General features: G+C 38.9%; 1 protein-coding gene across 1 annotated transcript in view; it reads left to right on the forward strand.

The window, feature by feature from the left end:
* The window catches only part of Sos2 (SOS Ras/Rho guanine nucleotide exchange factor 2), an 85,542-nt gene that overhangs the window by 30,792 nt on the left and 27,520 nt on the right, over nt 1–27,230 (forward strand). The window contains exons 4-10 of the mRNA XM_028781837.1: nt 312–476; nt 8,650–8,856; nt 12,733–12,876; nt 16,143–16,253; nt 20,535–20,633; nt 25,915–26,042; nt 26,568–27,223. Of these exons, the coding sequence (XP_028637670.1) occupies nt 312–476; nt 8,650–8,856; nt 12,733–12,876; nt 16,143–16,253; nt 20,535–20,633; nt 25,915–26,042; nt 26,568–27,223 (1,510 nt within the window). The remainder of the gene's footprint in view (nt 1–311; nt 477–8,649; nt 8,857–12,732; nt 12,877–16,142; nt 16,254–20,534; nt 20,634–25,914; nt 26,043–26,567; nt 27,224–27,230) is intronic.

A 27,230-nucleotide genomic window follows, 5' to 3' on the forward strand; every position in this document is an offset into this window, starting at 1 on the left:
CTGTTCTCTGATGGTCTTAGGAGATTCTATGAAAGGATCGTTTGACACCAAAGGGATCACAACACAGGTTAAGAACCACTGTCCTGTGGCAGCCATATATTGAGATACTCTGTTTTAAAATTGTGTCTATAGTAAAAATGTAAGGAGAATTCTTTCTTTCAATGCTAAGGTGTAATCTCAGGGCCTTGCTTTTGCCAGGCAAGTTCTTTACAGTGAAGCTACCCAAGCTCTTAAGCAGGAGTTTTAAGCATTTAACTGATACTTGACAATGCTTTTGTTTTGGAATTGAATTATTACTTTTTTTTTAACAGGAAGTTTTGGGATATAAAGTGGACTACCATGTGTCCCTCTACATTGTGGCTGTATTAGAGTATATCTCAGCAGATATTTTGAAATTGGCTGGTAATTACGTTTTTAATATCCGGCATTATGAAATATCTCAGCAGGACATTAAAGTGTCAATGTGTGCAGATAAGGTAAGTGTTAAAAAATAGTGACTCTATATTGCATTAGTTTTACTTTTTTAAAATTAACTGTGATGAAGTTAGTTTCTTTTTTTAAAGATTATCAGGACTTTTATATATTAAATGCCCACATTTCACATAGAATAAAAGCTAGTACTAGAAATACAATACAAATAGTTCCTTTTGTTGAACTAGGGATCAGAACCAGGGCTCTGCACATGCCTGACAGGTGCTTTGCCACAGCTGAGCTGTACTTTCAGCTTCTTTACTTTTATCCATTTTGTTTATTTGGGAAGTTCTTAAGAATGGGAATTGTTTTTACACACACACAGAGTGCACATGTGGAGGTTGGTGACAACTTTCAGGCATCTTATCTCTCGGTCTACCACATGGGCCTCAGGGTATCAGGGCTTGGTAGCACATAACTTTACTTGCTCAGGCATTTCCTAGGCCCTGCTTATTTTGGAGACAGATTTCACTGAATAGCCCAGGCTGGCCTTGAACTCACTGTATCTCAGACCAGCCTTAAAGTCCTCTTGATTTAGGCACTGAAGTGCTAGAATTATCAGCATGCACCATCACATTGTGTTCCTTCCTTCCTTCCTTCCTTCCTTCCTTCCTTCCTTCCTTCCCTCCTTCCTTCCTTCCTTCCTTCCTTCCTTTCTTTCTTTCTTTTTCTTTTATAGTACATGATGATACTAGGTTATTGCTTTTTGTTTTGAAGCCATAGTCTCACTATGTATCCCCCAGCTGGCCTGAAACTTGCTTTGTAGACCAGGCTGATCTTGAATTCATAGAGGTTCCCCTGCCTCTGCCTTCCAAATATTGGGCTTAAAGGGATGTGCTTTCATGCCGTGCTGTATATTAGTAAATTTTATAATTCCTGATACTGGAAGAAAGAAAATTACTGGCTTTGCAGACTATGGTATTTCTAGAGTTGAGCATCAGTGGCCGGGAGGAGAGCTCTCCTTTTCATCAGGAGGCTTTATATACAGGAGGGTGGAGGTGGTGGGATTGATCCACACAAATCAGTTGAAGAAAGGTAGTGTTAAATAATGTTTATTCTGTTCAGTTTTTTTTCCTTTATTGCTTTTTAATGGCAGGGTATCACTATATAACTCAGACTGACCTTGAATTTGCCTAGGCTGGAGTCAAACATGAGATCCTCCTACCTCTTGAGTGCTGGAATGTCTAGACATGAGCCACCACACACTCCTGAGTCTTTTCTTTTAAAAAGGGAATATACAGAATTGTTTCTGGTATTTTAAATATTAGTAATTTTGAAAAACATGCCTTGCTATCTTAAGAGAGTTTGATAGGACACGGGCAGAGAGACAGCTCATAACGAAGCCTTTGCCCTCAGGCCATTCTCCTGATTCCAGATTCATCCTCTTCCTGTTCATAAGGACTGCTTGTGGAACATTCAGTCTTTCATTTCCTTCTTTCCTCTTCGTCCCTTTTTCTCCTCCTCATATTTCTCACCTACTATTGAGCATTGTTTGAAGAGCTTGGTCCTGAACAAGTAAAGTACAGCACTGAAAAAGATAGCAATCCCGTGTTAAAGGAATATGTGTTAGTGTGAAATGAAAATATCATAGGCAAATAACTAAGTACAATGTGATTTAAAGATTTTACCAGTAGATCCAATGTATAGAGAAAGTAATCAACTCATGTTGGAGTCTAGGAGGTCTTGACAGTAGACTTTTGAAGTTGAGGTACCTGTCCTAGTGCACACTGGGGGTTATCAGCCTTGACTGCACGTTAGAGTCACTAGGAATTCTAGAGAATATTGGTGTTTATAGAGGTTTGAGTAGCCTGAGTTAGACATCTAAGCCACATTATTATTTGGAAAAACTATTTTTTTAACTGTAGCTGAGATCTATTATTCTGCACTTTAATTTAAAAACTCAGTTTTTTCGCTTCCATTTCATTGTATAAATTTGTCATTTTTATTTTGACTTCTAAAATCAAGCTTACATACTTTTTATTACTTTGAAAGTGACTTAGGCTGATAGAAAAGCTGGAAGTACAGTATGAAGTACCCCATTGCATTCTGAGTCATTTTTTGAGAGTAAAGTAACAGCATAGGCTGCTCTGTGGACAAGAACATCTCCCTATAGGACAATCGTGAGACCATCAGAGTCCAGCACAGTGCACATCGATGCAGTGTGCTGAGCAGTTGTGACTCAGACTCCATCCCAGTTTCAGCTCTTCTTCTGGTGGCATCTTTTGTAGCAGAATGAACTAAGTTAGTTTAGTTGTCATGACTCTTTCCTCCTAAAGAATTTCCTTTCTTCTTAACTTTTGTGACCTTGACCTTTGAAAACTATGGGTCAGTTGTTACTGTATCATGGTCCTCAGGTTAGAATCAAGAACATGCACTCTGTCCGCCTCCATCTGCTCATGCGGCACACAGCAGTGCTTTCCACCGGTGATGCTGGTGCCTACCATTCTTCTCTTTCAGTCATGGTCTTTCCTTCTGTAATTAACACATGTTTTGTGAGTTATTTTGAGACTGTCTGTTATTCATCATGCTTTTAAGTTTATTTGTTCATTTAAATATGGATTTACAGTGGGCCACAGTTAGTTATTTAGAGATTCAGATTTTCTCAGATTTAGTCAGGTCAGGTGGAAACTCCAATTTTACTTCTTTATTTCTGTCTTTCATTATTATTTATTTAATAATTGAGACTTTTTTAATAATTCGTACCTTTTGGCCTTCATCTCTCATTTATCTCCCAAGACTCTGAACTCTTTGCTTCTATAAACATGATTATTTTAAGTATGTAGTGTTTGTCTTTCGGGAGCACTCTACTTCAGCAGTAGACAGTCTATGTCCATCTTGTTCAGTATGGTACTCTCTAAGCTTAGAATTAATTGTTTCTCTTAAACAGCGACAATAACAACAACAACAAAAACAAAACTTTAGCTGCTTTGCAGTAGAGAATGGTATTTAGAAACCCAAGATGTGAGCACTAGAGGAGTTCAGTGCCATTGGAGGCACACCATCACACCCATATGCACACACACACACACACCATCACATATGTACACACACACATACACACAATATACACACACCATCACATATATACACACATACTACCACACACACATCCACCATTTCTCTCTCTCACACACACATATCCACACATACTTACATCCACACACAACATCTCCCCTGCCCCCCGCCCTCACACTAACCTAGTTTCTCAGCTCTGTAATCCAGTCTATAAGATTTCACTTTAGTCCTCCCTTTTCATATATGCAGCTGCCTTCTTTGGCATTGAAGAATCTGGCTTTATTTTTCTGAATGTCTTATTTGAGCAGTTCTCTCATATGTTATCAGTCTCTCCCCTCCCACTACTGTGGTAGGCACTCACTCAGACTCTCAGTATTATGTGTCAGGTTGCCCTCTGATAGGTGTCTTCCCCACTCCCTCCCTCCCCCCCATCCTCTCTCAGACTCATATATTAATTGTCTTTGTATGTATTTGTGTGTACCTGTAAGTTTATAAGCACCAAGTGCATGCAGTGTCTACAGAGGGCAGGTGGCTTTGGGTCCCCTGGAGCTAAAGTTAAAGTTAGTTGTGAACTCCCTGATGTGAGTGCTGGGAACTGAACTCAGGTCCTCTACAAGATCACTAAGTACCTTCAACTGAGTCATCTCTCCAGTACCCACCCCCGACCCCCCTTCTTAGAGAGCTCTGGTCCCAACACCCTGAACTGAACCACCCTAACTTCTCACCCTGCACCTTGCAGGGATTCCTACCTTAGCCCATCCTCTTCCTTCAGTGGCCTTAGACAGACTATGAGAGACACTGAGCCCTCTCTGCAGCCCCTATACTGACTCTAACACTTAAGGGCAAAACCTAGATTCAGTTTTACCAGCACTGACTGTAATGCATGGCCAGCTCCTTGATTTTACATGCTCTTTGATTACAGTTTTAGTACTAACTTTTTCAGTCTGTTGTCACCCTGCTTATTTGAGTTTGCAGACATCTGAACTCCTTAGGACTTTTCTAAGTGAGATACTCTTCTGCTTTTGATTTCTTCAGCTCGTGCTATGGATTTTAACATTTATCAGCATAACTCAAATTTAACCACAGAAAATTTCATATTGTTTTCCAAGTTATCACAATCAATATACTCTAAAAAAAATCTGGCATTCATTTTAGATGTCCTATCCAGCGTTTGAACATATAGATAAGTTTGAGAACCTTCTTTTTTTTAGTTGAAATCGCCCAATAAAAGTATCTTAAAAGAGTAATACAAGGAATAGGATTTTAAACAAATTAAGACATCTGTCTAGGTTTAAAACATACCACTGTTCTGTTGTTTTACCCTATGTCCAGTTCAAGATCAGGATATACATGAAGAGCCAGCCAAAAACTGGGTATATTAGAGCATGTTTGTAATCTTAGCACTCAAGGGCGGTAGGCAGGAGGATTGCTGCAAGTGTGAGGACAACCTAGTGTCCACAGCCAATTCTCAGCTAACTCCAGGTTTCATATTAGTATTCTGTTTCAGGACAATAAAACAGCAGCAACCCCCGAGAACTCGCAAAAGCTAGATGGTGACTGTTGTAGGCTTTCTTGCAACTGCTCGTTTTTACCATGGTAGCAAAAATAGCCATAAACAAATGAGCATGGGCTGTGTGCCAGTAAACTTCATGAAAACATACAGTGGGCAGGATTTGGCGTATGTACTGTAGTTTGCTGATCTCGGTTTCAGACTTCCTTTTCATAGTCTCCTGTTTGTCACAAGAGACAGTCATATGCTTAGCTAAAAATGCAGATGACTGTATTTGTGATTCTAGTGATGGGAGTGAGTTAATGATTGTGTTTGACACGGGATGATCTGCAAATCTAAATGGGTTTCAAGAGCTCACAAACCATATGTTTAATAACCATTTGATAAATCAGTATATTCTAGAGATGTTTAATTTGCTAGACAAAAAAAAATGAGAAAAATATTTTTTACATTTAAAAATGAAAGCAGTATTTGTTACAAAGTGTTCTGCACATCAGATTACTGAGAACAGTCCCAGGAGAGAAGGTAGAACTCAACTTCAATTGTAACTGTCACTACTGAGTAAAGGTTTAAACTCTGAGAGTGGAACATACGTTAAGGGGGATTGCTGCTTCAGATGGGAGAGAAGGAGGGTGCTTCTCGGGAGAGGTTTAATTTGTCAGACCTCATGGAAGGAATCCGGTTATCTGTCTTGTTCTTGCATGGTAATATTGCACCTGTTTCAAAACCTCCCTCTCTCTCCCTCCCTCCCGCCTTCCCTCCCTCTCTCCCTCCTTCCCTCCTTCCATCCCTCCCTCCCTCCCTCCTCCCCTCCCTCCCTCCCTCCTTCTCTGTCTATCATCCATCTATCCATCCATCAATCATTTGTTTGTTTGCAATACTAGGAATTGAGCCACCACACACAGTAAGTGAGCTCTGTAGCCGAGTCTCATTGCTAGCCCTTTTTATTTTATTTTGCTATAAGGTCTAACTGAAATTCCCAAGTTAGCTTCATGTTTGTCTTGGAAGTAGCTGAGTTGTAAGATTGTTGTCGTGCCCAGCTTGACTTGGCTTGTTTGTTCTTGGTTGGAACATGACTTAAAAAAATGCCTTGTATTGTGCTGGATTGTTTGTTTGTTTTTCTGAGACAGGGTTTCTCTCCTGGCTATCCTGGAACTCGCTACATAGATCTGGTTGGCCTAGAACTCAAAGATCTGCCTGCGTGTCTCCCAAGTGCTGGGATCAAAGGCGTGCACCATTACTGCTTAGCTATTGTGCTGTGTTTTTAGTTCCTGCAGTCATTGGAGCTTTAGAATATATTCCCATTCTAATAGCTTGTAACATTTACACATATACAAACCCTTTAAGCAAACACTTTTTTGTGCATGGTTTTTAATACTTACACAGCTATTGTCTAATTAGGGAAAACATGAACAGAAATTTCAATGTATATTGGGCAGGTCTGTGGTTCAAGCAAGCCTTGACAGTGAGCCCACATCAGTCTTTCTTTTTTTTACATGGGTCCTTTCAAGGACGGTATTTTGTAACATTAACAGAAAACTGAGAAAAGGAATAATATAACACAATACCAAACTCCTAAGTTTAAACCGTCAGGTAGGTATTGCAGAGAAGATAGGCCATTGCTAATAAGCAGTGGGAGTCAGGGAGACTCTGAAAAGTTGTGTGAGGTCTTCATTTGCACTAAGTGATGGAGAGATGGATGGGGACTGACTGTGTGAAGAAGAATTTAGAGCGGAATGCAGGAAAGTGAGCGGAATGTAAAGGATGTGTGAGTTACGAGCCAGCAGGACTGGGGAGTGATACAAGGGTATTGGCAAGTTGGTGGTGATAAGTTGAAAGAGTAACACATTTTACAGATCTAAAAATCTCACATAAAAATAATATAGATTTCAGACTTTGTTCAAAAAGAAAATACTTGGTATTGAACAGTAAAATTTCATTTTATGTGTATATACCTTCCAGTTTGCCTTGGTTTTTGTTGTTTCTTATATAAGAAACACTGTACAACACCTGCCTGACCCCTTTAACATTTAAACTTAGGAGTTAGGTATTGTGCTATGTTATATATTAGTCTTTCTGTTTTCTGTTAATGTTACAAAATACTGTCCTTGAAAAGATCAACATGAGAAGAAGAAAGGCTGATGTGGGCTCATTGTCAAGGCTTGCTTGCACCTGGTACTTTGGACTGTGGTCAGAGAACAAGGCAAAGTGAGTTGCTTGCTGTATGGTGACCAGGACACAAAATGAGAGAGCAAGGTGTGGGGTCCGGTACCCACATCTGCCACACTATGCCAGTGATTTATTCCCACAAGACCCTATGTCTCAAAGATCCCATATTCCCAATAGTTTCATGGCTAGAGACCAGATCTATAACACATGACCTTTGGGAGCCATGTGTCTGTTTTTAAGGAGTATGAATATTTAGACTGCATGTATGTAAAGGCATGTAGTCTCCACACAAGTCAGAGAGTATTAAATCCCTCACGTAGCAAAGCACAACAAAACAAAATGGAAAAACTAAGCCGAAACAAACAGAAGTAAAGAAATGGAGGTGAATGGGGAGAACTGAGAAGCTATAAACGTTTCTGAGTGACACCCATCAAGGGCAGGAAGGCAGGATTCTTTATTCATTACTGTAATTCACCAAGAGCTGGTACAGTTTCTGGTGAGGGCAGACACTTTGCTGAATGAATGAATGTTATCTTTTATCACAATAATTTTCTCTCATCTGAAAGGACTTTCTTTTCAAAGATACACCTTTCTTCTTTCCCCCTGAACTCTTAAAAAAATTAAAATTGTTTAGTGTTTATATAGGTAATTCATGTGGAGGTCTGAGAACAACCTGTGGAAGTTGGCTCTCTTCTTCCCCCATGTGAGTTCTGGGAACCAGACTCACATTGTCAGGCTTGGTGGCTAGCAGCCTGCTGAGCCATCTTGCTAGCTCTTTCCCCTTTTAAAAACAGTAGAATATATTCATTTTTATGTGTGTGAGTATTTAACCTGCTTGTATGAATGTGCTCAGTGCCTGCACAAAGGTCAGAAGACGACTTTGGAGTCCCTGGAACTGAAATGCACCTTGATCATTTGCACCTCCAACCCCCACAAGAGCCCCAGCCCCTCCCTCCCATTCCTTCAGGCATTCCCAATGTATCTCCTCCCCCACTCACATCTGTCTTGAACTCTTTTTTAAAAATAACTTTTATATTTATGTGTATATGTGTATACCTACATCAGTTTCTGTACACCATGTGTGGCTAAAGGGCACCAGATCCTTTGGAGCTGGTGTTACAGGTGGTTGTGAGCCACTTGGTGTTGGTGCTGGGAATTGGACCTGGGTCCTCCGCAAAACCAGGAAGCATTCCTAACCACCAAGCCATTTTATAGCCCTTTCCTGAACTTTTAGTAGTACTTTTCAATCAGTTTTGAATATATAATTAACTAGGTCCAATAAAAAGCTATTAAAGTATATAGTCACCTTATTTCCATTGCTTTTGATTTATGAATAGTCTTGTCTATTGGCTAACATTTGTACACTGTGTGCACATGTGTACATACAAATACACATGCATAAATTAATAATGACCAAAAGATGTTTGAGACAGCTTTGCAAAAGCAAGGAAAGTAACTATAGATTCCTGATTTGTACTTTTCAGGTTTTGATGGACATGTTTGATCAGGATGATGATATAGGCTTGGTTTCTCTCTGTGAAGATGAACCTTGTTCTTCTGGTGAGCTAAACTATTACGACCTTGTCAGAACTGAAATTGCAGAAGAAAGACAGTATCTACGGGAACTGAATATGATCATTAAAGTATTCCGGGAAGCCTTTCTTTCGGACAGAAAGTTGTTCAAGCCCTCTGTAAGTACTTTGGGTGCTTTAAATTCTGTGCATGTCCCTCAAGCAACTAGCATGTTAAGATCCATATTAGTGTGTTATTTACCTCACTGCTGTATGACAGTGTTCTTTCATGTATCTCTGAACTTTAAACCCATCCAAATTGTTACACAGATATAAGTGCTGTAACAAGAGAGTCAAGAGGAGGGGTTTTCAGTGACAGGATATTTTTTGCTGCACAGTAACAGGCTAGTCAGATGTAGTGAGACTTAGTCATTCATCTGGAATGACAAAATGGTCTAGAAAGACATGTGCTCCCTGCCTTCTGTTGGGTGCTTTAAGGCAGCAAGCTTTACAGTGGACATTTAATAATTTTATGGGGTTTGTGATGGTGGTGGTGGTTTGTTTTGTTTTTGAGCAGTGTCTCACTGTGTAGCTCTGGCTGGCCTGGAACTTACTATGTAATCCAGACTGACTTTGAACTCACAGAGATCCACCTGTTTCTGCCTTAATAGTGCTTAGATTAACGGTGTGTGCCACCAAGCTCAGCTAACTGAGAGTTTTGTTTTAATTTAAAAAATTATTTATTAAACCCAGTTAAAAGTGAAAAAAAATTATTTTATGTATGAGAGTGTTTTGGCTGTATGTGTGTCTGTGCACCGCACGTGTCCCTTGTTACTATGGAGGAAAGAAGAGGACACTGAGTCCCCTGTAACTAGAGTTACGGATGGTTGTGAGCTGTCATGTAGGTGCTGGGAAATAAACCTGGTCCTCCAGAAAAGCAGCTGGTTCTCTTCATCACTGAGCTGTCTCTCCAGTCCCAGCAGCAGGAAATTTACAAGAGAACATTTTATAAGAACCCCAAGAGAAGAATCAAAAGCAGTGGTCTTCTGTTTGCAGACAGAATGTGGATGGGATGAGTGGCCTGGATTCAAACTACCTTCCTTGGCCCTCTTTTCTCTCTGTAGCGTCTAAAGCCAGTCCCTCAGGTGTGGACCCTCACGCCTATAGGCCCAGAATTCAGGATACAGAGGCAGGAGGATTGGGAGTTGCAGGCCTACCTAAGCTACAGAGTGAGATACTGTCTCAAAGTAAAAACGAAAACCAAGTCAATCCTAAGAAATCCAGCTACAGAAACAGGCTTTTTTCTTTCTTTTCTTTAGCAGTGGTTTGATTTTCTCTAAGTATGTTTGATTTATATTTTAAAAATATTTAGTCTTGAGCTTAACTATTTTATGCTTCCTAGGTTCTTTACCACAGTAACTTACACAAATAACCAGGCACAGCCTCCGGGCACAGCCTCTGGGCACAGCCATCTGAATGCTTCAGGACTCACAGCTTTTACTCTTTTCCATAAGAATGATTCAAATGATAATTTAAGGTGTTTTAATTGACTTTGACTTGTTTGTTTTGCATGAATTTTTAGTTTAATAATGTTGCTACCTCCTGCTGGATATGCCTAACTATAGTCAGGATTTTTCTAAATACCATTCAGTTTTGTTTAGTATACAGAAATGTGACACAGCTAGGGCAGACGTTATCATCTCTGCCTTTCTAGGGTAAAGTTGTGATGAGTTCATTAAATTCATTATCACATTTGGGCTTGAATTTGAGTTCTATACAATAAACTGGTTTTCTATGACAGTATGAAGAATAAAAGGAGCAAGCAATGCAATTGGTTAATATCTTCTTTGCCTTTCCTGTATCCTACCAGTTCCTTTTCATTGGATTGACATAGATATGATGAGACAGTTTCTGTTGTACTGAAGGTTCGAAGAAAAAAATTCCTTTTGTCTCCATCTCTGTATCTACTATAAACTTTTTTTCCCACATAGAATACACTATAAACTATTAAATTAAAGACTAAGGTCAGAGAATAGTTCTTTGCAAATGTTGGAATATAAATAAATGAGTTAAAATTGATCTCAGTTACAAGAAATGTAGCCGTGGGCAAATTCTCTGGCTCCTGGGTACCTCTGTTCTCATTTGTCATACAGGGACGTTGAGGGTGCCAGTCTATTAAGAGTGTGTGAAGCCAGAGCTATAGATCTCCTAGGAACACTTGCCTTTTAATCCTGGCATCACCAAATAAGCAAATCAATAGAATTTAAAAAGAAAACCATGGGCTGGGATGATGGCGCATATAAATAATTCCAGGCCTCCAGAGGCTGAGGCAAGAGGAATGTGAGTTCAAGGCCAACCTGAGCTACACATGGCCCCCAACCCCCCAAAACAAACAAAACCAAGAAAACCCATGCCAAGGGCTTACATTAATATGTGAAACACATTGTCAAAGGTTAATTGTCATTAGCATCTTAATCCTAATCGATTATTCATCTAGCATGTTGTAAAAGGAAAAAACCTGCTTTTTCTTTAGTGTCAAACTCAGTAAACTATTATGATATATGTGTCTCTCCTGACCCCTCTACACTAAGTAGTTCTTCAGGGAATAACCTCAGAGTATCCTGTCAATTAATTTAATCCTGATATTACCCAGCTAGACATTGTGTCCTATCCTGTAACTGAAGGGCTCAGGCCCAATAGGCTAGAATTGAAGTTCCTATGACCTCCTTCTCGAGTTCAGTTGATTTGCTGAGGTGGCTCACAGAACTCAGGACCATACTTAAGTTGACTAGTTTATTAAGGAATGCTATATGGGTACCAGTCAACAGCAGTGAAGGGAAGCATGGAACAGGTATGAGGGTTAGAGCTTCCATGTCTGTCCAGGAAGGCCATGTTCCTGGCACCTCCACCTGTGCACAGTCAGAAGCTCATCAACCTTGTTCAGGAGTCTGTAGAACTTGACTACATTCTCCTACCCTACTCCAGAAGTCAGTGAGCAGAGAGACCATTCCATCCCTTTAATCCTTACCCTTAGTAAGTTTGTGAGCATAAACTCAATAGTGATCACAGCCTCTGTCAATCAGGGAATTCTCAGTGTTTTAGGAACTCCATCAAAAGAACCAGGACAAAGGCCAAACATACTCATATTATGCAATTAGAGCCAAGATTCAACGTGTAGGTTGGCCATGTTCCATAGCCCATTACATTCCCATTACAACATGCTAGGATTGTACTTAACTATAGCCTGGATAGTAAATAATATGATATGTTTGTGTCCGCAGTACAAATGATTTAACCTAAACATAACAATAATTCAAGCATGGCAATTTTATCATATCTTTAGTTCCATTCAAAGTCTAGAATGTGAGTAATAAATTGAACAACCAAATTATATGTAGATTAGGAGTTATTTTCACTCTGATTCTAGCTACTGTCATTAACTTATGCTTTAAGATCTTCATTCTTTCAACATCTTAGACAATTTCAAAACACCCAAATTCTAGGATTATTTTATATAAAGAATGTTTATGATGTTTATAGTATAAGATTTGAAGATTATGAGTTTAAGCTATCTAGAATTTATATTTTCTAGTATATTATTTCTGATCTAAGAGATTCTTAAAAAATTGCCTTTGTATTCATGATTGACTTTTACTGTCCATACACACACACACACACACACACACATATGGAGATCAGAGGACTGCCTGTGGGAATAGGCTCTTTCCTTCACTGTGTGTGTCTGGGGATGGAACTCAATGGCCTTCACCAGCTAAGCCATCTTACTTCTCCCTTCCTTTTGAGATAGGCTCTGCTCCTTTTTTCTGCTCAGCTGGCTGGCTCGTGAGTACCAAGGATCACTTGACTCTGTTCCTCCAGCCCAGGGTCACAAACACACACCAGGCCATCTGGCTTTCAGTGAATGCTGGGTCTGAACTTAGGCCGTCTTCTGCAGTGGTCACTGGCTCAGATGCCTCAGCTCGCTTCCATATCTTGTAGTAATGTGTAAACACGATTCTCAATCTTATATGCCTTAACTGTTTTTTTCTTTTTTAGGAAATTGAAAAGATCTTCAGTAACATTTCAGATATACATGAATTGACTGTGAAACTTTTAGGTTTAATTGAAGACACAGTAGAAATGACAGATGAAAGTAGTCCTCATCCATTAGCTGGTAGCTGTTTTGAAGATTTAGCAGAGGTGAGTATATAAAGCCACTCTAAACTGTCATTAAAGTCCTAAAAACTGTATCAAGAAATTTCATGGCATATTTTTTTTGTGAAATTTAAAGACACTGCTGACTACTATATAATACTCCAGATTCAATTATAACTTTAGTAGTACTTTGTGTTTGCAGCTTTGAACTTACCACTGATGCTCCAGCCTCTGAGGTAGCTAAGGTGCAAGAGTGTGCTGATGCCCAGCTTCTGAAACTTTCTTTATAGTGTCCTTATGCTAGCATTTATTGTAAAAGCTCAAATACTAAAGTAATAATGCATACAAATTATTTAATACTAAGTACATGTAAGGTAAAGGAAATAATTTATTGATATTATTCTCTAGCTTTTGGGGATTTTAGACTTTATTTTTAGAAGTCAAAAGGCTTTTTTCAAAGTAAAATCTTATTTTGTTCCTTTAAATTATAAAAGTGATACATATATTTAAAATTGTCCAAAATTAAATATAAAGATGACCACTATAACATAAAATTTGTCCTTTTTTAAAAATATTGTTTATTTTATATGTATGGGTGTTTTGCCTGCATGTATGTCCATGTACCACATATATGTAGTACCCATGGAGGCCAGAGAAGGGTGTTGGTTCTGCTGAGACTGTAGTTACAAACAGTTGTGAACTGCCATGTGGTGATGAGGTTGAACCCAGGTCTTCTGGAAGAGCAGCTAATCCTCTTAACCACTAAGCTATCTCTCCAGAATCCTACATTTATCTTTATATAAATATTTTCTGTGCATTTTATAGAGCTATGTGCATATTTACAAGAATAATATTCTCTTGTTTTATAATGTTTTTCATTCTATCATATTTTCCATGTTAGTAAATATAGATTATTTATATATCATTATGCACGAGAATATATATTGTTCTTATAGTTCCTCTTCTATGTCCTCTTTGGACATCTTGGCATACTCACTGGCTGTTTCCCCCTAAGGAAATTGTCTCTTTAAAAGTGTTGCTTTTAGATTATCTTATACAAAAATCACTGACTTCCATAATCTCTGCCTATATCTTCTGAAAATAGATATCATTTTTATTATGTCCGTTTTGTTACTGAGTATTAGTTTGTCTTTGTTTCTGATTTTTGAAACACAGAGTCCTGCTGTGTATCCCATTCTGGCCTTGAACATTGAGTCTTCCTGTGTCAGCCTTCTGAGCATGGTGTTACAGGCCTGAGTCCCAGTGTCTGGTTCAGCCTTTATTTTTAATAACCTATTTTATATTTTGATAGTAATTTATGGTCTCATTAATTTGCTATGCCCTAAAAGGTACTTTGCTTCTAAAAATGTTGTATTATTTTTATTTTTAATTTTGAATATATAAGAAAATAACATTTGAATGTGGATCACTTTTTTATTAGATTTATTCATCTACTTGTGTGCATGTGTGTTTGTGCATGCATGCATGCATTTGTGTGTGTGCATGTGGAGACCAGAGAACAATTTACAAGAGTTGGTTCTCTTTTCTACCCTACAGGTCCCAGGAACCAGTTAAGTCATTAGGCTTGGTGGCAAGCTACTTTGTCTGCTGAGCCATCCCACCAACCCCATTTTAATGATTTGTAAATGTGTAGTTCAGTAGTATCTAAATTTTTAATATTATATGGTCATAACCACTGTTTATTTCCAAAAATCACTCATCACCCCAAATAAAAACAAAAACCTCCCAATGAACAACAATAGCACTCTCTCCCAATATTAGTGCATGTCAGAACATCATTCCTTCCTTTGGATGAGTGATGTTCTGACACATGCCCCGCCTCGTTAGAATACCCCTAAGCTGCAGATCCAAAGTCTGACATGTTCTGAAGTCCAATACCCAGGGCCTGAACTAAGTAATTTAGGTTTTCAGGACATTCTGGATTTTTAGACTAGAATGCCAGTAAGGCATATATAAATATTCCAAAACCCAAAAAAACTCTAAAATTTGAAACACTTCTGTTCTTGAAGCATTTCTCAGAGGGCGTACCCAGAATGTATCATGTTTGTTATTCTCACTTTTAAGATCGCTGTTTAATGCTTGAGGTTTTCAGGTACTGGGGATATATTTAAGTATGAGAATACTGGCTCATGTGGCAAATATGTTTTATTTTTTGAAGTACCAACAAGTTGCTTTTTATGGGCTGTACTATTTTAAAATTCCTAGCAGTGGACAGGGGTTCTGCTTTCTCAGCATCTGCTAAAACATGTTGGTACAGATTTATTTTCCACTTCATAAAACAGAATAAAAACTCCTATTTTTTTTTCTTTAAAAAATGTATTCATTGGGGCTGGAGAGATGGTTCAGTCGTTAAGAGCACTGACTGCTCTTCCAAGGGTCCTGAGTTCAATTCCCAGCAACCACATGGTCACTTACAACTATCTGTAATGGGATTTGATGCCCTCCTCTGGTGTGTCTGAAGACAGATACAGTGCACTCACATACATAAAATAAATCTTTAAAAAAAATTTTAAATGTATTTATCTATGTCTATATGTGAGCATGTACGTCAGTGCACCACATGTGTGCCTGGCGCCTGAGGAGGCCAGAAGAGGTTGTAAAATTCCTTGAGACTGGCAATACAGATGATTATAGCACCATGTGGGTACTGAGAACTTAACTCTGGTCCTGGAAGAACAGCCAGTGCTCTTAACTTCTCGATCATCTTCCAGTCCCTATTTTGTATTCTGAAGGTATAGAAAGGAAATAAATCTCTTAGATCTAATTAAACTTTAGGATTATTGATCATTCTTAGATAACTGGAATCTTTATAAATATGAACTTTAGGCAGTTTAAGCAGTTTCTGTGTTATTAGTTTACTGTGTATTTACTCTTACAATTTTGGAAACTATAAATAAGTCTGATTTTGTTTTCTTTAAGAGTATCATTTAGTAAATTTATTTTTAATTTTATTTTAGGCAGGTTTGCATTTACAGCTTTTTTTTTTAAACATAGAAATGAACTTTAAATGTTCTAGGAATAAAATATGCATTTTAATAGTTGCATACCATAAAATCAGTCATTTAGTCTTAAGGCCTGTTACTGCTTCTCTATTGTTTAAGGTTCATGATTAATATTTTTTTAAAAAATGTATTCCCTGTAACCATAACTGTTATTTTCCCTGAAAAGTAGAGAGAAGTGATAAGACCTAGTTGGAAACATGAACAGATTATTGCCATTAAGTAATTTGTATTATATTAGTGTAAAATATGTTTTCCTTAAACCTAACACATTACACTTTTTAAAAATAGGAGCAAGCTTTTGATCCCTACGAAACATTATCACAGGACATTCTTGCGCCAGAGTTTAATGACTACTTCAGCAAATTGATGGCCAGACCTGCAGTTGCTCTACATTTTCAGGTAAACTTGAATTCAATGTTGTTACTATTTTTATCATGAAATAAGTAAATATTTTATTATATTTTTAAAGAAAGTGGGAATAATTCTCATCAGTCCTTCAAAACTCTGTGTGTGTGTGTGTGTCTGTGTATATCTGTGTGTGTGCAAGTGTGCGTGCAAGTGTGTTTGTGTGTGCATGTGTGAGTAGGACACAACTTCAATTGTTGTCCTTTAGGTTCTGTCCACCTTTTTTTTTTGAGACAGCCTCTCACTGGCCTGGAATATACTAAGTAGGCTAGGTTGGCTGGCCAGCAAGTCTAAGTATCCACCTCTTCACCTCCCAAATACTGGGGCTGTAAGCACAGGCCACTGTGCTCAGCTTTCTTCACATGAGTCCTGGGGTCTAACTCGAGTCATAGTGCTTCCAAGAAAAGCAGCCTCTGTCTTGAGTTCTTCCAGTATGTTCTTAATGTGCGTCATCCACACTTAGTGACCGTGGACTCCGTAACGATTTAGACAGGGATGGAGAGAGATGAAGCTGGAAAGCTACCTTAGTGTCTATAGGAAAATGATTGGGAGAAATCAGTAGTTCAGAATAACTTGATATATAACAATAATTATTTATCAGTCGAACAGTTTAAAGGAAGTTCAAAAGATGGCTCAGGCTCAAGGGTGCTTGCTGATCTTGCAGAGAACTGGAGTTCAGTTCCTGGCACCTACACTGGGTGGCTCAGAACTGTCTGTAAGTCCAGCTCTAGGGGATCTGACAACCCCTTTTCTGAACTCCATGGGTGGGCATCCTCCCCTCAAATAAAAAAATGAAATCTTCTTTCAAAGGAGATAAATACCTTATAAAAGGTACAAATGATTTTAGGTAAGATGAAAATATGGGGAATGAGGGAGAATTAATTGCAGTTGCACTTGATACCATTGACAGCGAAGGCTTTGCTGGCACGGCCAGCCTTGACTGCCTGTTAGTTATGGGAATGGCTCTTCTTTCCTAGCACAGAACTGTGGTCAGATCTGTGTGCTCCTAAGACAAGCAAACAAGTACACAGACTTTCTGTCACTCGAGCTGTTCTTCCGTTGTTCACTGTGCAATCAGCTGTCTTCATGCAAGTTTTCAGTTCTTCCTGTGTCCTAACCAAGTTACAACACTAGAAACTATCTGAGACAAAACTTACTTGCCATGTCTGGAGAGTATTTTAGTTAAGAAGTATTTGTTAAGCCTCTTCTTGCCCCTTGGCTCCCATAATACAATTTCTCCTGGTTTCTGCATCTCTGGTTTCTTTTTAGTCTCCCTGACAGTTATTCTTCCCAAGTTCTGTTACCAAGTCCTTCTTCAGTGCTCACATGCTGGCCTTGGTGGCTTCTCCCACCTGTATGTGCTTGTGTGTGTGTGTGTGTGTGTGTGTGTGTGTGTGTGTGTGTGCTGCTAGACTAATACTCTACTACTAAGCTACATCCACAGTTCTTCTTCATGTTTGTGTTTGAGATAGGGTATAACTATATTTCACAGCATAAGCTGGTCTCAATTTTATAATCCATCTATCTTGACCTCCTGAGTAGCCAGGGTTACAGGTATGCACAACCACACCTGATTTAAATCTGAATGACTGTCTTCTCTCTGCCAACTGTAATGTGAATACCCTGCATTGACTTCTTCTAATGTACTATTCTCCGAAATATATCAATGTAGAATAAAAATTTCATTTAATTCTTAAAACTTTACTTCAAATTGTGATTTTAAAAGTCAAGTATAATTCATATAAACTATAAAGTAAACATTAGCTGGGCAGCCTTCATCTAAGAACCTGGCACACAAACACACCAAGACCATAGTTCTTGTTTTGTTTTAATTTTATTAGGAAGTCTGAGCTGTGTTTGCAGCTTGGTGGTAGAGCCTTACTTAATGTAATGTATAAAAACCCTGGTTTCAATTCCTAGATCAAAAATCAAAACAAAACAAAGAGTTAATAAACATCAGGAAGTCTTTTCTGTGAGATTTGAATCTATAGATTCTGTGAAGGGGGTTCTAGGGATCAGACCCAGTGCCTTGTGCACACCTAGCAAATTCTATATCATAGTCCCTAGGATCTGATTTTGTAAGCTGTTGCTACAGTTAACCATGAAATTAAGCATTAGAGAAGACAGAGAAGACCTTTTTTTTTTTGGTTTTTCGAGACAGGGTTTCTCTGTGTAGCCCTGGCTGTCCTGGAACTCACTCTATAGACCAGGATAGCCTCAAACTCTCGAACTCAGAAATCCGCCTGCCTCTGCCTCCCAAGCGCTGGGATTAAAGGCATGTGCCACCACCACCCGGCGTATATTAACTTTAAAGTATCATTCAGTTGAACTAGTGCATCATTAAAAAGGAAAAAAAAATACATCATAGAAACTGTGTAGTGAAGTGTCAAGCTTAGTGGTGATTTAAACTCCTGTATTCTCAGCACACAGGAGGCTGAGGTGGGAGAACTGCTACAAGTGTGAGGCCAATTTGGGCTATGTAATGAGACCCTGTCTTTAAAGCAGCAGAGTCAAAAGCAACTGAGACATACAGTATAAGTTAAGAAAATGATCTCAGGGGCCTGGGGATATAGCTTAGTGGTAGAACACATGTATGTCAGGTACAGGCTCTGGACTTGATACTATCTCCACAGAAGAAAAGAAGCTTTTTTAAAAAAGAGCTTTGAAGTCAGAACTTGTGGTTTGGGTCAACTAATAATTGTGTGACCTATTTCTAATGGTCAGTTTGCTCACATTTACAAGGGGGATAAAATAAGGTGTACAACCAGGCATAGTGGCACGTGCCTTTAATCTCAGCAGCACAAGTAGATCTCTGTGAGTTCAAGGCCAGCCCGGTCTACATAGTGAGTTCTAGGACAGTCAGACCTGTGTAAAGAAACCCTGTATCAATGTGTATTCGTGTGTGTGCATGCACAGGCACTCGTGCCTCTGTGTGTGTGTGTGTGTATGCCTTCTGATTATTAACCAAACTAAGGGATGTGAGTTGCCTCTGTTGAATAAAAGCACTTGCTACCAATCCTGACAATCTGAGAATAGTCTCCAGGACCCCCCAGGGTAGGAGAAAATCATCTTCCTCAAGTGTCCTGTCACCTGCATGCTGTGACATGCAATACACCACACACACACACACACTAAATGAGTATATATTATAAAGCACTATAATGTTTGGCACCTATTACACATTCAGGAACTATTAGCTCATGTCATTATCAGAAAAGTCTACTGAAAATTAGCAGTGCAAAAATTTTAGAATGCACTGAAGTAGCCATTTCACTACAAATTAATAGAGTAGATGGTCTTTGTAGAATAGCTTTAAAATGTCATATTGGTTCTAGCTAAAACTACTCAGCTGCCTGGCTTAGATCAGTATGTAGCTGAAATAAAATACTACAAATTGGGTAACTGAAAAGGGAGAAATTTGCTTTTCAGTGTTCTGGAGGCTGGGCATTCCAGACTCATGATGCTGGCAGATTCTGCTGATGAGGTTTTCTCCTTTGGTTCATGAAGGCCCTATCTCATTCACTGTGCTGTAGGCAGTGGAAGGGGCCAGCGCACTGCCTTAGGCCCTTATCAGGTTATCAACCCCATTCCTGAGGGTGTGTCTTCATATCCTAATTGTAAAACTAATGAATGGGATTAGGTTCCTAAAGGGAAACCTGGCCAGGCTTCCTGACACACCCAGTCTGCCGCAGCTGCTCACTTCGTAAGCAGTTTGCTGTGTCAGGTGAGTTTGTGCCAAATATTTTTCATAAACAAACTAAATCTGAAATGTATTTACTCACTGGGGAAATATTTTTTAGATACATTATATACAACATCCTTAAATACATTCTTTGTAATTATTTGAACTTATAATATTTCTTTTTTTTTAGTTATTGGCTGTTGTCTCTTTTTTAAGGTAGGTTCTAGATCTGTAGCTCAGGATGGCCTGTGTGTGCAACCATCCTTCCTTGGCTTCCCAGCAGGTGGGATTGTATCTATATGCTGCCTTTACTAGCTCAACTTATAGTAAATAGCTTTTAAAAAATCCTTTAGGGTATGAGGAATCTGTGGACAACATTGTGAAAGTTACTTCATCATGTAAGAGATGCAGAAGTGTGCCTGTTTATCAGACATGTGCAGGGGATCAGGAGGGAAGGCGACCTCTAGCATTTCATTCTCACTAGGATGCACTTTCCATTATTGTCCTGTATCTTGTATTTAAAAGCTGCTTCTCTTAGGCCCCGCTGCAATGTGTCCCTGTTTCAGAGATATGCTATATCTTTTGCTTTGCAGTCCATTGCTGACGGCTTTAAGGAGGCAGTGCGTTATGTCCTTCCACGCCTCATGCTGGTGCCGGTGTATCACTGTTGGCATTACTTTGAATTATTAAAGGTAAGACAAAAGCTTCCTAGAACAAGGTCATTAGATGACTAATAATAGCGTAAAGCCTGTTTTTATCTGATTATATTCTTAATATTTTTACTCATAAAAACATAGTATCCTAGGGCTAGAGATAGTGCTGGAATGCTTGCCTGTGTGAAGCCCTAGGCTGCTGCCTATCTGGGCAGTAAACACACGAGAGCCTGGAAGGATACATACTAACATTTCAAACTTCCATACAAAGATCGTTGAGAAACTCTTACAGATTTTACCACTTAGCACATCATTTTTATGTTGTAGACAGACATGAGGAAACTTTTTGTCAGTTTAAAACATAAATGCTCAAATTATCAACCTTAATGGAAGAATGTTTTCATGTTAAAATTAATTTTTGGAGGTCCACAGTACCAATCTTTGAAAAAATACTTTTAATTTTAGATTATTATAAATATCTTTTATTGTTTGACCATTTCTTTTTTTTACGATTTATTTATTTTATGCACATGAGTATACTGTAGCTGTCTTCAGACACACCAGAAGAGGGCATCAGATCCCATTACAGATGGTTGTGAGCCACCATGTGGTTGCTGGGAATTGAACTCAGGACCTCTGGAAGAGCAGTCAGTGCTCTTATCCACTGAGCCATCTCTCCAGCCTATTTGACCATTTCATACATGTAAACAAAATGTCTTGATTAAATTCACACCTCCTCCCCTCCCACTCTCCCTGGGCGTTTCCAACATTTCCCTGCCCCCTCCTTCTTTTTACTTTTTATTATTTATGAATTTCACATCATACACCCCAGTCCCACTCATCTCTTCATTTCTTCATCTCTTTGTATCCACCCTCTGTCCTTGCAAGCTGCCCCCAAATAAATTAACAACAACAACAACAATAATAAATTTATTAAAATCTCATTGTGGAAGCTACAGTGTATTAGCATGTCATACAGTATACCCTTTTGACTTAACATCTATACTTTAAAACGTTCATTGTAATGAACCATGAACTCTATCAATTTTGGATCCTTACCATGATTCCTCTCAGATGTCCTGTTATTGCCCTGTGTCATAGAGATCCTGCAGCTTTGGATCTGCAAGAACAGCTCCTCCATGTGCTCCAGCAGTTCATAGATGGGGTAGATGTTGGGCTGGGCCAACTCAAGGCCTTGGATCTGGGCCTGGGTGGTAGCTGTGTTGGTCAGCGCACCTGCTCTCCTGCACCTACACCACCACACCAGCAGGTGGAGCTCCTCAGCACTGCCTGTGAGCTTACCCAGGGCCACATCTGGCAAGGGCCAAGGCTGGTTCTCCCCATTTTACAAACACACATGCCACCAGGGCCAGATCTACTGTGCTGCCCAAGCAGGTGCAGGGCCCTGGGGGCCCTCTCCCCTTTTCACGTCCTCTCTTTTGTTTTGGACCTAGAGTATAGTTATTTCTACCTGTTAGACTACTGACCTATCTTATATAAGAAATTCTTAATTTCATCTAGTTTTATCTAAAATCATTTTAAAATTTTATTTTTATGCATGTAATTAAGTGTTTTTCTTGCATATATGTTCGTATACTACATGTGTACTTAGTGCTCAGGGAGGCCAGAAGAGGGCATCTGGTCCCTGGAACTGGAATTATTGATGGTCATCTGCAGCCACGTGGCAACTGGCTAGGACTGAACCCAGGTCTTTTGCAAGAATAGCAAGTACTCTTAATATCTGAGCCTGTCTCTAATCTTGAGAAAATCAGTTTGAAGTCTTCATGAAATGTAATATTCTTCATTTCTTAGTATAGACCAAGTGCACACAATTGTGTGTGTGCATGAGAGACAGAGCAAGAGGGAGGGAATGAGGAAGGGAGAGAAGATAAAGAATGAGTAAATTGGTCTTGTTTTTTGAGACAGGATCTCATGTCATCTAGACTGGCCTTGAGCTCATTGTGTAGCTCAGGATATTTTTGAAGGGCTGACATTACACTTGTGCTCTCTATATACAACATAAACAGTGGTTCTCTGTTTTCATTTCCTGACTGGCTCCTAGTCTTAATCACATTAGCAAAGGAACTTAAGTGGTTAATTGTAGCAGAAGTGGCATCAAAGTGAGTCAGGTCATCATGGTCAAATTTGTCTTGCTCTTTCTTAGATGACTGTAGCAATGAAGGCAGCCTTGCAATCATCCAGCCAGGATAGAACTATAGAAGACAACTGTAAACGAACAATAGCATTACTAAGACTTGGAATCCAAATAAACATCCAGGCTCCTTATGAAGCATGCAGCCCTTCTCACGTGTACCTCTGTATCTGTTAGTCTCCAAGGATGAAACTAATATCATCAGCTTGTTTATCTATGTGTACACAAAAAAATGATGAACTCTAGGCATTTAGTGGGCGTGAGACACCTTAAACTTGTCTTCTTGAAATACGTGTTCTTTAGAAACTACCAACAGATTCTTTGCCTAGATGTCTACAAGACAGCTGTGGAAGTAGTCTAGCTGTTATTCCAGAATTATTAACTGTGGATTCAATGGACAAAGTCTAAGCAGGCAATTGAAACCAGTAATTTGGGGCCTTAAAGGCTGGTGCAGAAAGGTCAAGCAGAAAGCTGCTTTACTTGAAGAACAATAAAAAAAAAGTGGGGGAAGAAAATGTTACTGAGCTAAGTATACTGGAATTGTATTCACAAAAGGAAAACCCAGAGGTGCTCACATGGGGTCTGTGGTCCCCAGGACTGAGGGGGGTGATGAGAATGGGTGAGGTGCTTATGTGAGGTCTGGGGATGGCAAAGACTGAGGGGGGGTGAGAATGTGTTATGTGCTCATGTGGGGTCTGGGGTCCCCAGGACTGAGGTGGAGTGAGAATGGGTGGTTGCCAGAGAAGCTCCATCTTTGTCTCCTGCTTTGTAACCAAGTCTTTTCTAAAGGCAAGCAGATGCCACCTAAAGCACTAGACATGAGGAAAGCTCTTCTTGGTGAAGTGTTTTAAAGCTTCAAGGAATGACCAACAGACAGAAACCACCGTGTCTGATTAATGAAGCTTACAAGCTCAGGATCTATAATTAAATGAACACACAGCAATAGTGAGAACAAATAGGAACATAGAATGGAAAAAGTCACAGAAAGAGGATGCTTCAAATCTCAAAAGATCTGAATGACCCACAAAAATGGTTATTCAAAGGCTAGTAATATGCACATTCAAACCCATTAGTAGTCAGAAAATGCACATTAAGATCACAACCATTACCTGTGCATCAGATTTAAAAGTCTAAGAATAAAGCAGAAAAGGCCACATAAACATACTGCTAATAGTGCAAACCATACAACCAGCTTTGGAGAATAGTTTGACATTACTAAATTTGAAAATATGTACACTATGACATTTTTATGTATAAACATGCACTCTAAAGTAGTGGTTCTCACCCCGTGGGTTGTGGACTCCTTTGGTGGTTGAACTGTCCTTTCACAGAGGTCACCTAAGACTGTTGGAAAACAAAGATACTTGTATTACTCTTTATAACCATAGCAAAATTACAGTTATGAAGTAGTAATAAAAATAATTTTTTGGTTAGTGGTTACCATAACATGAGGAACAACTGTATTAAAGGATCACAGCATTTGGAAGGTTGAGAACCACTGCTCCAGAGAAATGCATGCATATGTAATTGAAGAGGTATGTAAAGGATAAAGGTGCTAGCCATCAAACCAGATAGGACCCAAATGGTAGATGAAGAGAATTGATGTGTGTAGGTTGCCTCTTCCCTCCACACACATGCTTTGGCCCTCTCCCACACAAGAGATATTAAAGAAAATTTTCAGCAAGCAAAATAAAGCCAAATTTTAAGGGATTAAGAAATTAGATGTAAATTTTTATTTCTAAGGAGTATTACAGAAATTTTAAAATTAATCTTCATGGTTTCTTGATACTGCAGTGGTTGAATTTAATGTTATAAAAATATCCCCTTGCAGAGGATCTGGTTTGATTGCCAGTACCCACCTGTACTCACAGCCGTCCGGGACTTCAGTTCCAGGGGATCTGATGCCCCCTCTGGCTTCTGTGGGCACCAGGCACACATGGCATGTAGTTATGCATGTAGACTAACTACCTACACACATATAATAATGTAAAAATTAAAATATATGAATAAAACCCTTTATGGTGTTTAGTTACACACAGCTTTTGACGCATTGAAGTGTTAAAATTCGATTGTTTTATTCTGTTGTATAACAAATATATGTAAACTTTTTGAAGTTGCCAGAACTTAGTATTTAACAGAGAGCATGTAGTAATTTTAGGAGTTTATCTTATTGTATGTCTTCATATTAGTGAACAAAAGTAACTTTTAAAAAAACCTTTTTAATCCAGGCCTGGTGGCACACATTTTCAACCCCAGCACTCAGGAGGCAGAAGTAGATGTATTCCTGTGAGTTCGAGGCCAGCTTTGTCTACAAAGCTAGTCCAGGACAGCCAGGGCTCTATTACACAGAGATACCCTGACTTGAACAACCAAGAAAAAATTGTTTCTTTGTAATTGTGTGTGTATAGTGTTGAGGTGGAGTGTGGGCACCAAGGGACACAGGTGGAGGGTAGAGGACAGACTTTGTAGAGTTGGTTCTCCTTCTACCTTTATGTGGGTTTTGCATACTGAACTCAAGTCACTAGGTTTGCCTAACAAGCACTTTAGCCAACTAGCCATCTTGCTGGCCCTAAAGTAACTTTTAAACATCATGCTTTAAATATTTTAAATTATTCTGTATGATGAAAAGTTCCTAAATCATTTTTACAGTTATCTTTTTTATTGATTGTTATGCTGACAGTACTTTATATCTTCACTGGATTTGTTAAAAGAGGATTGGTTTTAAGGAGTCAGATGGTATATGTAATTATACAAAGTTACAGTTGTCTTTATTAACTATATTAGTCTTTTGGCTGTGTCCAAAAATCTGACAAGAAGCAAAGTTAGTGAGGAAGGTACTTTGGTTTACAATTGAAGAAGGGAAACAGTCCGTCATTGTGGGGAAAGTGTGGCAGCATCCTCAGTCAGGAAGCAAAGGACTGGAAGTAAGGCCAGGCTACAGAACCTTCAGATGTGCCCCAGTGGGAAGCTCCACCTCCTAATGGTTCCATAGCCTTCCTCAAACAGTGCTGCCAGCCAGAACAAAGTGTGCAGACACATGAGCCTATGGGAGACATTGCAAATTCAAACTGCAGCATTAAATACATTTAAGTTTTAAATATCTGTTTCCACTCTAACTACAAAGAAGTTGATAATAGAACCAAACAATGTAATTTTATCTAACCCTAGCAGTTGAAAGCATGTAGTGAGGAACAGGAGGACAGAGAGTGTCTGAATCAGGCCATCACTGCTCTCATGAATCTCCAAGGCAGCATGGACCGGATTTATAAGCAGCACTCACCTAGACGCCGGCCTGGGTAAGTCTAGACTGACCTTCACCATGTGATTTACAGTGATACCATGTTCTTGAAAGTTATGTTTGTCCTTTTGAGACCTGTGTTAGTCAGAAAATCACCAAATTACCATCGTTACATTGTTAGGATATAGTTTATAAATTTAAACATATATATTTAGTAAAATTTTATGTAATTTTATGCAAACAATGTATAATTTTTTTATAATTTTAGTTCTTATGGCTCTAGGAGTAAAATATTCAGATGTAATATTTACTTTGATAGTAGTAAGATTGAGTCAGTTGCTATTGAGGGACAGGGCTAGAGGAAAATAATTGTTAGTAATATAGTTTAATATTTCATTATTTAAGCTTTTGAATGCTGAGTATTCAAACCCAGGGCTTTTTACATGCTAAGTATGGACTCAATCATTGAACTCTAACTCTCAACTCAGCTTAATACTTTTGTTATTTGATTTGGAATTACATAATCATTATTCAAGCCAAAATTTACCTTGCTTTTTAATTTTTTTTAATTTTTTTTTTTTAGGGATCCCGTTTGCCTTTTTTACAATCGTCAATTAAGAAGCAAGCACCTGGCTATCAAAAAAATGAATGAAATTCAGAAAAACATAGATGGGTGGGAAGGCAAAGATATCGGACAGTGTTGTAATGAGTTCATAATGGAAGGGCCATTGACCAGAATTGGTGCTAAACATGAAAGGCATATTTTTCTCTTTGATGGCTTAATGATCAGCTGTAAACCTAATCACAGTCAGACCCGACTTCCAGGTTATAGTAGTGCAGAATACAGATTAAAGGAGAAGTTTGTCATGAGGAAAATTCAAATATGTGATAAAGAAGATGCTTGTGAATACAAACACGCTTTTGAATTAGTGTCCAAAGATGAAAACAGTGTAATATTTGCTGCCAAGTCAGCTGAAGAGAAAAACAATTGGATGGCAGCCCTTATTTCCCTACACTATCGAAGTACTCTAGATAGAATGCTAGATTCTGTGCTACTGAAAGAAGAAAATGAGCAGCCCCTGAGGTTACCGAGTCCAGACGTTTATCGCTTTGTGGTAACAGACTCTGAGGAAAACATTGTTTTTGAAGACAACTTGCAAAGCAGAAGTGGGATCCCCATTATTAAAGGAGGCACCGTGGTGAAACTGATCGAAAGGCTAACATATCACATGTATGCAGGTATGTG

The sequence above is a fragment of the Grammomys surdaster genome, unplaced genomic scaffold, assembly GCF_004785775.1.
Source record: "Grammomys surdaster isolate TR1022 unplaced genomic scaffold, NIH_TR_1.0 98, whole genome shotgun sequence".
NCBI lineage: Eukaryota > Metazoa > Chordata > Mammalia > Rodentia > Muridae > Grammomys > Grammomys surdaster.